General features: G+C 43.2%; 1 protein-coding gene and 1 pseudogene across 1 annotated transcript; both read left to right on the forward strand.

Annotated features, from left to right (window-relative positions):
- Positions 1-1,103: 1,103 nt before the first annotated feature.
- LOC124013845 lies at positions 1,104-6,271 on the forward strand (annotated as a pseudogene).
- Positions 6,272-8,804: 2,533 nt separating this feature from the next.
- LOC124013687 (probable G-protein coupled receptor 132) lies at positions 8,805-11,380 on the forward strand. Its single transcript, XM_046328101.1, has 3 exons — positions 8,805-8,924; positions 9,138-10,094; positions 10,428-11,380. Exons 2-3 carry the CDS (start codon positions 9,508-9,510, stop codon positions 10,822-10,824), a joined length of 984 nt encoding a protein of 327 aa, XP_046184057.1. The 5' UTR covers positions 8,805-8,924; positions 9,138-9,507; the 3' UTR covers positions 10,825-11,380.
- The last annotated feature ends 554 nt before the right edge of the window (positions 11,381-11,934 follow it).

Consider the following 11,934-nt stretch of genomic DNA (forward strand, 5'->3'; position numbering starts at 1 on the left):
CCTATAGGGGCATAGCCACGGTAGCCAAAAAATAATGGCCTGCCAAGCATTTTATACATGACCCTAAGCATGATGGGATGTTCATTTCTAACTTAAATCAGGAACCACACCTGTGTAGAAGCACCTGCTTTCAATATACTTTGTATCCCTCATTTACTCAATGGTTTCTTTTTTATTTTGGCAGTTACCTGTAGATTGCTATAGTACTTCTGGATTTATCTACAATATGTACAAAAGCAACTGAGGTACAGTCTCAGCCCAACTTCATTGTGTCCATTGTGAACTTCAGTTGAATTAACTTTAATAACATTATCATGGTAACACAGTTAAGGCGATTACGGTGGAAATCCCTACAGACGGGCTATTGTAACCTATTGGTTTGGTAGAGAGGCAGGGGACTGCAATAATAAGGGGTCTAAGGCCCATTGGATGCTAAAACGTGACATGGAAGGCTATAGCAATAATAGATTTGTAAAGTTAAACTAACAGGAGGAACTATAAATTGATCAATCACCACACATACAGTGGGGCAAACAAGTATTTAGTCAGACACCAATTGTGCAAGTTCTCCCACTTAAAAAGATGAGAGAGGCCTGTAATTTTCATCATATGTACACTTCAACTATGACAGACAAAATGGGAAGAAAAAAATCCAGAAAATCACATTGTAGGATTTGTAATGAATTTATTTGCAAATTATGGTGGAAAATAAGTATTTGGTCACCTACAAACAAGCATGATTTCTGGCTCTCACAGACCTGTAACTTCTTCTAAGAAGCTCCTCTGTCCTCCACTCATTACCTGTATTAATGGCACCTGTTTGAACTTGTTATCAGTATAAAAGACACCTGTCCACAACCTCAAACAGTCACACTCCAAACTCCACTATGGCCAAGACCAAAGAGCTGTCAAAGGACACCAGAAACAAAATTGTAGACCTGCACCAGGCAGTGTCTTTGTGCAAAAGGCCCGCTATGACAGGACTAGTAAAGTGAAAAAAAAGACTAGGTGCTAAAACCTGTCGATGTGCCCTTGATCAAGGCACTTAACACTAATTGCTCCTGTAAGTCGCTCTGGATAAGAGTGTCTGCAAAATAACTAAAATGTTAATATTTTACCAGGCCAGTACAGCTTGGCTCAGCAGTATGAAAATTGTATTTTTTGTATGCAATACCTTAGACATCTTGCTATTCTTAGACATGGGTGTTGTTCCTTAGACATCCTTATCTTCCCCGAGGATGACAGCCAATGGCTTAACATGGAGGTCATTCTCCAAGAGCTCGACTCCACTCACTGCTGCGCTTCGCCATGAGCTGGTACATTCCCCACAATTCCCCTTTCTACACCTCAGTGACCCTGAACCCTGCTCCTCCTCCGGCTGGGCAGGGGACCTCGGTTCTGACTTCAACACCGTCCTGATCCAGTGCTCTCTGTACCTCTGCAGGGTGTTACCTGTCCACCGCCTCCTGGAGTAGCAGAAGGACACGGCGGTCATGTTGATTATGTTTCATGGTGGGGCGCTCAACATGATCTATGCCATCTTGGATGGGGGAGTCTGAGGGAGTCTAGATTCGACCTGATATTACCGATCCTGCCGTCCCTGCTAGGGGGCTCCTGGCCCAATACCTGGGCCTGCCCATGGTTTATAACATCCACTGGCTCAACGCTGGTGAGGCCCCCATGATCGTCGCCCCCACACCGCCGTCCTATGTCACCATGTACAATTAACTGTTCAGTGACACAATGGACTTCCTGCAGAGGACAGAGAACTTCCTGCGGTACCTGGTCATGCTCTTCGAGGAGTGCCTGGTCATCCTGCCTCTCTATGTCGACCTCCTCCGACATCACTCCCCCCGATGCTGAACTGATCTCCATGCAGCGCTCGGCGGACGAGTGGCTGATGAGGGTGGACTTTGTCCCACCATGCCCAACGTGGTCTATGTGGGGGGCTTGGAGGCCTGCATGCAGAGCTCTGGGGAGCCCGGGGTCGTGGTCATGTCTCTGGGAACGCTGGTGTCTGCCCTACCTAAGGAGGTAGTGACCGAGGAAGTGGCCCAAGCCTTCGCCCAGCTGCCTCACATGGTGGTGTGGAGTTTCTTGGAAGAAATACCCTCTGTCCTGTGGAACAACACCCAGCTGCTGGACTGGCTCCCCCAGAACAATGTCCTGGGCCACCCTAACACCTGCTTCTTCGTGGCTCACGGAGGCACCAGCGGCCTGTATGAGGTCATATACCACTGGATCCCTGTGCTGGGCCTGCCACTCCTCTTTGACCAGTTTGACAACGCCCTGCGGCTGCAGGTGCGCGGGGCGACCCAGATGCGAAGTGGTAGGCCATACAAGCTCACAGAACAGGATCGCAGAGTGCTGAAGTGCGTAGATATCGCCTGTCCTCGGTTGCAACACACACTACCGAATTCCAAACTGCCTTTGTAGGCAATTCCAGCACAATAACTGTTTGTCAGGAGCTTCATGAAATGGGTTTCCATTGCCGAGCAGCTGCACACAAGCCTAAGATCGCTATGCGCAATGCCAAACGTTGGCTGGAGTGGTGTGAAGCTCACTGCCGTTGGACTCCGGAGCAGTGGAAACGCGTTCTCTGGAGTGATGAATCACGATGCACCATCTGGCAGTCCGACGGACGAATCTGAGTTTGCCAGGAGAATGCTACCTGCCCAACTGCATAGTGCCAACTGTAAAGTTTGGTTGAGGAGGGATAATGGTCTAGGGCTTTTTTTCATGGTTCTGGGCTCAGCCCTTAGTTCCAGTGAAGGGAAATCTTAACGGTGCAGCATAAAATGACATTCGAGACGATTCTGTGCTTCCAAATTTGTGGCAACAGTTTGGGGAAGGGCCTTTCCTGTTTCAGCATGATAATTCCCCTGTGCAGAAAGCGAGGTCCATACAGAAATGGATTGTTGAGATCAGTGTGGAAGAACTTGACTGGCCTGCATAGAGCCCCGACCTCAACCCCATCGAACACCTTTGGGATGAATTGGAACGCCGGCTGCGAGCCAGGCCTAATTGCCCAACATCAGTGCCAGACCTCACTGATGCTCTTGTGGCTGAATGGAAGCAAGTCCCTGCAGCATTGTTTCAACATCTAGTGAAAATCCTTCCCAGAAGAGTGGAGTCTGTTATAGCACCAAAGGGGGGACCGACGCCATATTAATGCCCATGATTTTGGAATGAGATGTTCGACCAGCAGGTGTCCACATACTTTTGGTGATAGAGTGTGTTTAAGATTTTGTACATATGACTATCAATTGCCAATTTGCTGTCAACAATGACACAAATGGCTGAAACAAATCATAATGAGAAAGGACTTGAACATTTCCCAGGACATAGACATATCTAATATGGGCAGAAAGCCTAAATTGTTGTTAATCTAACTGCACTGTCCAATTTACAGTAGCTATTACAGTGAAAGAATACCATGCTATTGTTTGAGGAGTGCACAATTACGAACTTGAAAATGTATTAATTAAACAATTAGGCACATTTGGGCAGGCTTGATACAATATTTTGAACAGATATACAATGGTTCATTGGATCAGTCCAAAACTTTACACATACACGGACAAAATCTAAATTGCACCTGGGCTGGAATAATCAATATGGTCTTTCTCTTGCATGTCAAAGATGATGGTACAAAAACAAAATGCATGTTTTTTTCTGTGTATTATCTTTTACCAGATCTAATATGTTATTTTCTCCTACATTCATTTCACATTTCCACAAACTTCAAAGTGTTTCCTTAAAAATGGTATCAAGGTTATGGGTATCAAGGGCATGTCATTTTAGGCGAAAACTGAACAAAAGGGGCAGATCCTTAAGAGGGTTTAAGTTTAAAAAATGAAAATAAATGTAACAAATAAATAAACAGCAGCAGTAAAATAACAATAGCGAGGCGATATACAGGGGGTACCGGTACAGAGTCAATGTGCGGTGGCACCGGTTAGTCGAGGTAATTGAGGTGATATGTACATGTAGGTAGAGTTAAAGTGACCAGTCATTAATGATATACAGCGTAATAGAGGGTTCTGGGTAGCCCTTTGATTATGGCTTGGGGGTAGAAGCTGTTAAGAAGTCTTTTGGACTTAGAAGGGCAGTGATTGGTAGATGGGTAACAATAACAAATCAGACATTGAATATCTCTTGAAGCATGGTCAAGAAAATAATTATGCTGCGGGGGATGAATTAAACCACCCAGACACATCAAAGAAACGTTCGTCCTTCTAAACTGAGCTACAGGACAGGAAGGAAACTGCTTAGGGATGTCACCATGATAAAACAGCTGAAGAGTTCAATGGCTGTGATCAACAAAATTGTAACAACTGGGCACAGACCACGTCATTACAACATAAACATAACATAATTGGGTAATATTTAGTTGAGACTCAAAAAGACAGCCAAAAGTTTCCAATGTGTTATCACTCTGCTTTCAACCATCTGAAAGCACATCCATATTCCAATTGAAAAACAATGTCAGATTTTAGGTTTAGTTGTCACTCAAATGTCTGTCACAGCGCTTGCAACTATTTAAAAGCACAGCAAAGTTCAAATGGGAATACAAATGTTAGATATTTTGTTTACTTATACAACAAATTAATGTAATAATAAAATTAATTATCACTGTGCTTCATCTAATAGCAGAACCATATGACCTGGATTTCAGTTGAAATTACATTAAAAGTATATGATGCAAGTGATCAATGCTGTTCAAGATTCTGACAGATTATTCTAGCAATTGTGAAGATCTCCACAGACGTGCAACGACCTATGCATGCTATCTTGAACATGCAAACTTTCTATAATTACATAAGATAAAAATGTATAGTTACAGTAACCTCAAAATGTGTCCTTGGTTGTGTTACCCATTTTGAGGTTGAATGTTACATTCGTTTGTAAGGTAGCCTTAACTTTAGGCTGTTTACTGTATTTCAAAAGTGATATTGAATTGTGTTTGGTTGGCAACACAACCAAATATCAACATTTAAAGGAGATGTACAGTGTCGACTGCTTGGATATTTCCATCGGAGTCACTGGCTTAATTCTATTCTTTAACTTGTATTTTTGGTTGAGTTGGAGATGTGAATCCAACATATCATTTGTTAACCTGTCAACAAAAGTGATATTGAATTGTGTTTCATTGTCAACGCAACCAGATATCAACATTCGAAGGAGATTTATCTTCTGCTTGGATAGTTCCATCTGTGCCTCTGACTAAGTCTGTCTAACAATGAACGTCTCCACCTCAACCAAAAAGCTAAGTTAAAAGAATAGGACTAAATCAAATCAAACTTTAAATGCACTTTCAATAATGTTTTAATATAAACCATAGCTGTTGACTGCAAATGTTATATAGGCCTAAATAGTATCATTGATATGAGTGATAAAGTATGGTCGCATTTAATTTGCTCTGTTAAACCTACCCCTTGGAATGACTTCAATAGCAACAGTGAATCTATCTCGTTTTTAAGTGGAGATCTCTCAACAATCACTCTCACAATTGCACATTGGCAATAGTAGTTACAAATATCAAAGCTGGGATTAGTTAAAAAACCTGTATGGGAGACCAAAAGGTTGCTGGAGATAGATCAACTCTCCAGTAGGAGGTGCTGCCCAGCCTATAGTTATTTTTTCTGATAGTGGATATAACGTTGAAGATCTGACGTTGTTTCTAAGGTACAAATTCGACATATTTTATACAAGGTTTTTCAATGTTGAAAATTGGTTACCAGGATGACATAATACTGTGGTTGAAATTTCACTCTCAAAACAACTGTACTTTTTTCAAATCCGATGTATTTACCACGTAGATTCCACGTCACAATATGTTGTCAAATTACGTTGAAGCAACTAGTTTGTCCCCAGTGGGTAGTAACCAATGTTCCCTCTTTGTTTTCCGCACTGAGCAAATTTCAGGTCTTCAACTTCAACTCTGTGAAACTTCTGTGCAACTTCCAGCGCGTTTACTGTGAACACTGAGGCTGTACTCGCTTTAAGTAACAGTTGTTACAGTGGCCAAGTAGGCTTCTGTGGGTATTTGATCATAATATAGAACTACCAGAGTGGCCTACCGTCAAAAGCAATGGAGAAAATACATCACATCACATGGAAATGGTTGTTCTATCATTCAGTCTACAGTAGTAGCCAATGTGTGGTGGTCAATGTAGGCCTACATTCCATGAGACTTTTGAAAAACATGCAGGGCTTGAGATGATTAACCTGTTTATCTACTTGTCCTTCAGGCCTACTGCAGCTTTGATTGATTATGCCACACCGGTCTGTGTAGAGTGTGGGCTGAGTCATGCTCAACAGAATCCTACTCTGATGCATCCTGTCTACAACAAAATCTCTTTCATAGTTTGTTTTGTTTCGACATGTTGCATTGGAAGTGGCTAATATTGCGTTGATTCGATCATAATTGCCACAGTAAAGGGAAACGTTGATAGTGTTAACTAACAGGGGAAAACTCTAGAAAGTTGAGTGGAGTTCAACTTGGTACTTCTCTCCGTGGGCTACTGGGCGCCGGCACGCAGTTTAGAGTGAACATTGGTAGCTCAACTTGGTACTTCTCTCCGTGGGCTACTGAGCGCCGGCACGCAGTTTAGAGTGAACATTGGTAGCTCAACTCCGAGTCTCATAGCAAAGGGTCTGAATACTTCTGTAAATACGGTATTTCTGTTTCTAAAAACCTGTTTTCGCTTTGTCATTATGGGGTATTGTGTGTAGATTGATGATCATTTTTTTCAATCCATTTTAGAATAAGGCGGTAACGTAACAAAATGTGGAAAAAAGTCAAGGAGTCTGAATACATTCAAATACATTGTATTAGTGTTTTATTTTTCATTCATCTTTAAAAGTTACATTATAGAGTATTTAGTATAGATCGTTGACAAAAAAAATGAAATTAATGTCACGCCCTGACCTTAGAGATCCTTTTTATGTCTCTATTTGGTTTGGTCAGGGTGTGATTTGGGGTGGGTATTCTATGTTCTATTATTTGTATTTCTATGTTTTGGCAGGGTAGGGTTCTCAATCAGGGACAGCTGTCTATCATTGTTTCTGAGAACCATACTTAGGTAGCCCTTTTCCCACCTGTCTTTGTAGGAAGTTGACATTGTTTATGGCACATATCCTTTAGCGTCACGGTTTGTTTTGTAGTGTTTATTGTTTTGTTCGGCGTCTTTTCATTCTAATAAAGAAAATGTACGCTCACCACGCTGCACCTTGGTCCAGTTCTTCCAACGGCTGTGACAATTCAGCCAATTGTAATTCCACTTTGTAACACAATAACATTTGAAGAAATCCAAGGTTGGTTGAATATTAATGATAACCACTGTACATGATTCAATAAAAACGGATGAGAAGCTCTTTCTATTCAAACTGCCCTTAGGGAAGATGGTATCTTGGAACTGTCAGCACCTATTGGATTTCAGTCTGGTGACATACAGTATTTGAAGGAAAATACAAGATGAGAAAGATTACACTATGATATCATGTGTTAAAAATACAGCCTAGCCACCATTGTCTCACACTCCCATTCTCCTCAAACAATTTCAATTGTGCAGTCGGTGGCTTTTTTCCTGTGACTGAGCTACAAAGTTAATTTAAGGTGAGGGGGGGGGGGGGTGTCAATGTAAATTGTATGAATTGTTCAGCGGTCTAATGGCTTGGGGGTATAAGCTGTTAAAGAGCCTTTTGGTCCTAGACTTGGTGCTCCGGTACTGCTTGCCATGTGGTTGCAGGGAGAATAGTCTATAACTTGGGTGACTGGAGTCTTTGACAATTTTATGGGCCTTCCTTGGCCCCATTGATGTATTGGGCCGTACGCCCTACCCATCAAAGCAAAGGGTGGCTACTTTGGAGAATCTCAAATATATTTTGATTTGTTTGGTTACTACATGATTCCATATGTGTTGTTTCATAGTTTTGATGTCTTCACTATTATTCTACATTGTAGAATAATTAGTAAAAGTAAAGAAAAACCCTGGAATGAGGTGTGTCCAAACCTTTGACTGGTACTGTATATATATTTTTAAAACTCCATTTTCTTTTCCACCTAAAGGCCATAAAATAATGTTTTAGTAAAGATGCCTGTCATCTGAAAGGAGTCCATTAACTTGTGTTGAATGTTGAGATTACACTGCCTATTTGGTCCACAGACTAGTGTTGAATGTTGAGTGTTGAGTTTATATTGGTCTCTTTGTTAAGCTCTTATCTCAGCCTGTCAATCACTTCCACATCTTCCGATGCAGAGGCTGATCCTCTCATCACAGAGCCTCTGTGGCATGTTATCTCTGACCCGGAAATGCACCTCATGCACACACACACCTCTGAGGAATGCATTGTTTTAGAGAAGACAAAAGGGAAATATGTCATGTTATAGAATCTAACCAAAAAATCTCAGTTGTTTCTCCAACCAACAATAAACTCACAGATTGTTAGAAGAAGAGAATCCATAACTGTTCATCAAATTACTGATTTCAGTTACACATTTATTATGTAAGGACAAAGGGAGCCTGAGAACTACACAATGACACATCACCCAAATGACCACCCTTGGCCCCCATAGACCTAATTTCTTAATTCCCTTTCCTTTCCTACACTCATAACAACCCTCTCCTTCTCACTCACTTTCTCCTCCTCTAATGGTCAGAGAACGAGGGAAGAGGGAGGAAAAGGGAGGAGAGGAGTGAGTGTTTTTGTTCAGGAGGAGAAAGGCGTTCTCCTGTGTTCTCAGGATGTGGCTGTTAAAGCCTGGAGAAGTGGGCTTCCTGTCTAGGGAAACGATCAGAGAACAGACAAGGCCCTGAGGTTAAGACGCTGTGTTCCCTCAGAGGACGCAGACACTTTGTGCTGCACAGATCACCAACAGATTGAGCGAAGAAGGGGTTCTGTGGAACGGTATGGGAGAGGTGAGTGAAAAGACTCTCAAAATGTTTTCTTGTGCTAAATCTCTTTTTCATGCTTTAGTTGAGTGCGTTTTACCCTGAATATCATGCACCATTGCACCTGTTGACATGGTTGCATTGTACATGCATGCGTAATGTTCTGATTGAACATTGTGGAAATGTTGTAGTACTGTTGAAAAATTATCCTTTCATCATCATTATCATCACTCTCCTCAGGTTTTCCACAAGGACTAGAGACACCCAATCAATAGATCCTAAGCAGAGCAATATATTGGTGCTGGACACCTGACTCTGGGAGCTAATAGAAACAATATGGACAGATCACAAGCATATGCATTTATGGATGACTTCGATTAGAGACAACTTCATTGGTCAAACATCTATTTTCACCTTTTCTACCATTCTACCATTGCATTTGTGAATTAATTTAATGGATATAAAATGCAGAGACTCTCACACCACCGTCTCTCTCTGGGAATATAGATCTGTATCAGAGGGTGATGTAAGCACCTGTGTACTGTAGCACCTGGTTTCTTCTAAAAGGACTTTGAGGGTTCCGGCCCTCACCCAGAGACTGTCAGAGACCATGTCCAACAACAGTGACAGCTGCAACCTCCCCCTGAACACTGACACAATTGGTCTCACCTACATCTACAGCCTGGCCTTCTCACTGGGTCTCCCTTGCAACCTGCTGTCCCTCTGGGGACTGTACCAACTGGGCCGCTCCGGTGGGGGTGGCTGCCAGCTGGTCTACATCCTCAACCTGCTGCTTTCTGACCTCCTCCAGCTGCTCACCCTCCCCCTATGGATCCTGTACCTCCAGGGGGCTCACCGCTGGCCCTACGGCCGCCCCGCCTGCGAGTTTGTGGGCTATGTCTTCTACGTCAATGTCTACGCTAGCGTGGTGTTCCTCTGTTTGATAGCGTTGGACCGTTGCCTGGCTATAGTACACCCGTTGAGTAGTCGTGGCGTGCGGACGGTGCGGGTGGCGGCAGTGTCTGGAGTGGCGGTCTGGACGCTGACCTTCCTGTTCTGTTTAGGCGGGTTGCTTCCATCGGTGTTCGACGCAGAGAGGCTGCTGTGTCTGGAGCAGTACCCTGTCAGCCTCAGATATGCCCACTTTAAGATTGCTACAGTCATCATGGGGTTCCTTCTGCCCTGTGGTATACTGGGGTGAGTGGGAAACTGAGTATGAGGAATGATTGGTTGCCTGAATGTATGGTTTCATGAGGAAAAGGAGGAATGTTGCCTGTACTCCACAAAATGTCCCTTTAATGTTTTTTAATAACAATTTGTCTATATTTGTTGATATTAGACACCCAACATTAAGTTACTGTTATATACATGTAGTAACTATAGAAACTAGAAACACCACCATAATAACATTTTCTTGCATGGAAAGGTTTGTATGGCTATCAGAAAAGTCTTGTCAAATGGTCAACATCTAACATATTTATCTGATACGGACATGACCCTTGACCTTTGTATTTTTCTCACTTTCTTCAGTTACACCTCTGCCCGCATTGGGGTGACCCTCCAACAGTCACCCTCCGTCTCCAACCAGGACCGCCACAAAATCACAGGCATCCTTGTCGTTATCACCCTCATCTTCATTGTCGTCTTCGGACCCTACCATCTGGTTGGGGGGTACCGTTTTGTCTCCCTCCTCCTTATAGACAACCCCTGCGAGTTGGAACGGTCCATTTTCCTGTGCTACCGGCTGTGCTACGGTCTGACCAGCCTCAACACTCTGCTGGACCCTCTGTTCTACATCTTCCTGTGTCACAACGCCCGCCTGGAGCTCCGCAGGTCCCTAACGCCCTGTCTGGGACGGGGGCACACAGCCCCCAAACAGGTCAGACTCAGTCTCAGAGGGAATCCTGATCCTAGTGACAATGTGTAAAAACACTGGATTGGACAAACTGTTTTTGAATGACGAAAACCTGGATAATCTGTGTTGTGTTTCCTGTTTCCTGTTCTTTGATGAGTTTGAATTCAGCAGGAGGACACATTGTGTAGCGAGACTGGACATACAGACAGTATATTACAGTGTTTTCTTGGACTTGCTCAAGGAACTGACTCCACTGGTTTGACTGCTGAGCATTAGCGATGGAAAAAAGCAGCAATTGTGCCACCCAGTGGGGAGAGCATGCATGTTGCTAGCTGAAATTGGAAATAGCGTTCCATCTACTTCACTTTTCTGCTGTGCCCGTCCTCTCTACCTGTTGATGCACTGCCACAGCTGCCTCAGTTACTACTGTCATATGAATGCACTATAATAATAATGTCATAATGTCTTGACTGTTTGCTTGGCATGATTTTTACACTTTCAATTTGCTTGTCGCAGTAAATAACGTCAATTGAAATACATGATTTATTCATTGTAGATATACAGAATCAAACCATTCCTCGCTGCTGTTCTCTCTTAAATCAGTACAGTAAAGGTGGTCCAGCTTCAGAGCAGAGGTTTGAATAACGGGATGCCAGAGTGTATTCTCAGTTCACTGGTAGAGCTGAAACCGAGTGACCGTCGTGCAGTTTCGTGGATCATTTTAATGGTCCTGATTGTCTGTCAAGGCTGTACTACAAGACCATCGAAAATATAGCAGATGTCTTTAGCCTATTCGGAATGAGTACCGTCAAAAACATATCAGCAAGCAAATATAAAAGCATACTAGAGTACAGCTGAGCCTTGTCACAGTTCACAGTTCACATTGCTCTACATATCAGTAGATTAAACACGCCATGAGAAGCGTTGCAAAAACACACAAAACATGTCCCTCAGTACTTCTGGGTGTATGCTGTACATGATACTGATTCAAAATTCCATGACATATCAGTCGATCATTATGTATCCCACAGATGCAGGACCTGGACCGGAACCAAATTTGACAGACCTCTCAGTCAGCAGGGTGTGTCTTCTCCTACTTCGGCTCCAGCTCCTCCTCCGCCCTGGAGTCTTCTCCTCTCAGGCGGGGGCGTTGTTGTGGGACCTCATCCCCTTCAGCAGCAG

Source organism: Oncorhynchus gorbuscha, linkage group LG25 (genome assembly GCF_021184085.1).
Source record: "Oncorhynchus gorbuscha isolate QuinsamMale2020 ecotype Even-year linkage group LG25, OgorEven_v1.0, whole genome shotgun sequence".
NCBI lineage: Eukaryota > Metazoa > Chordata > Actinopteri > Salmoniformes > Salmonidae > Oncorhynchus > Oncorhynchus gorbuscha.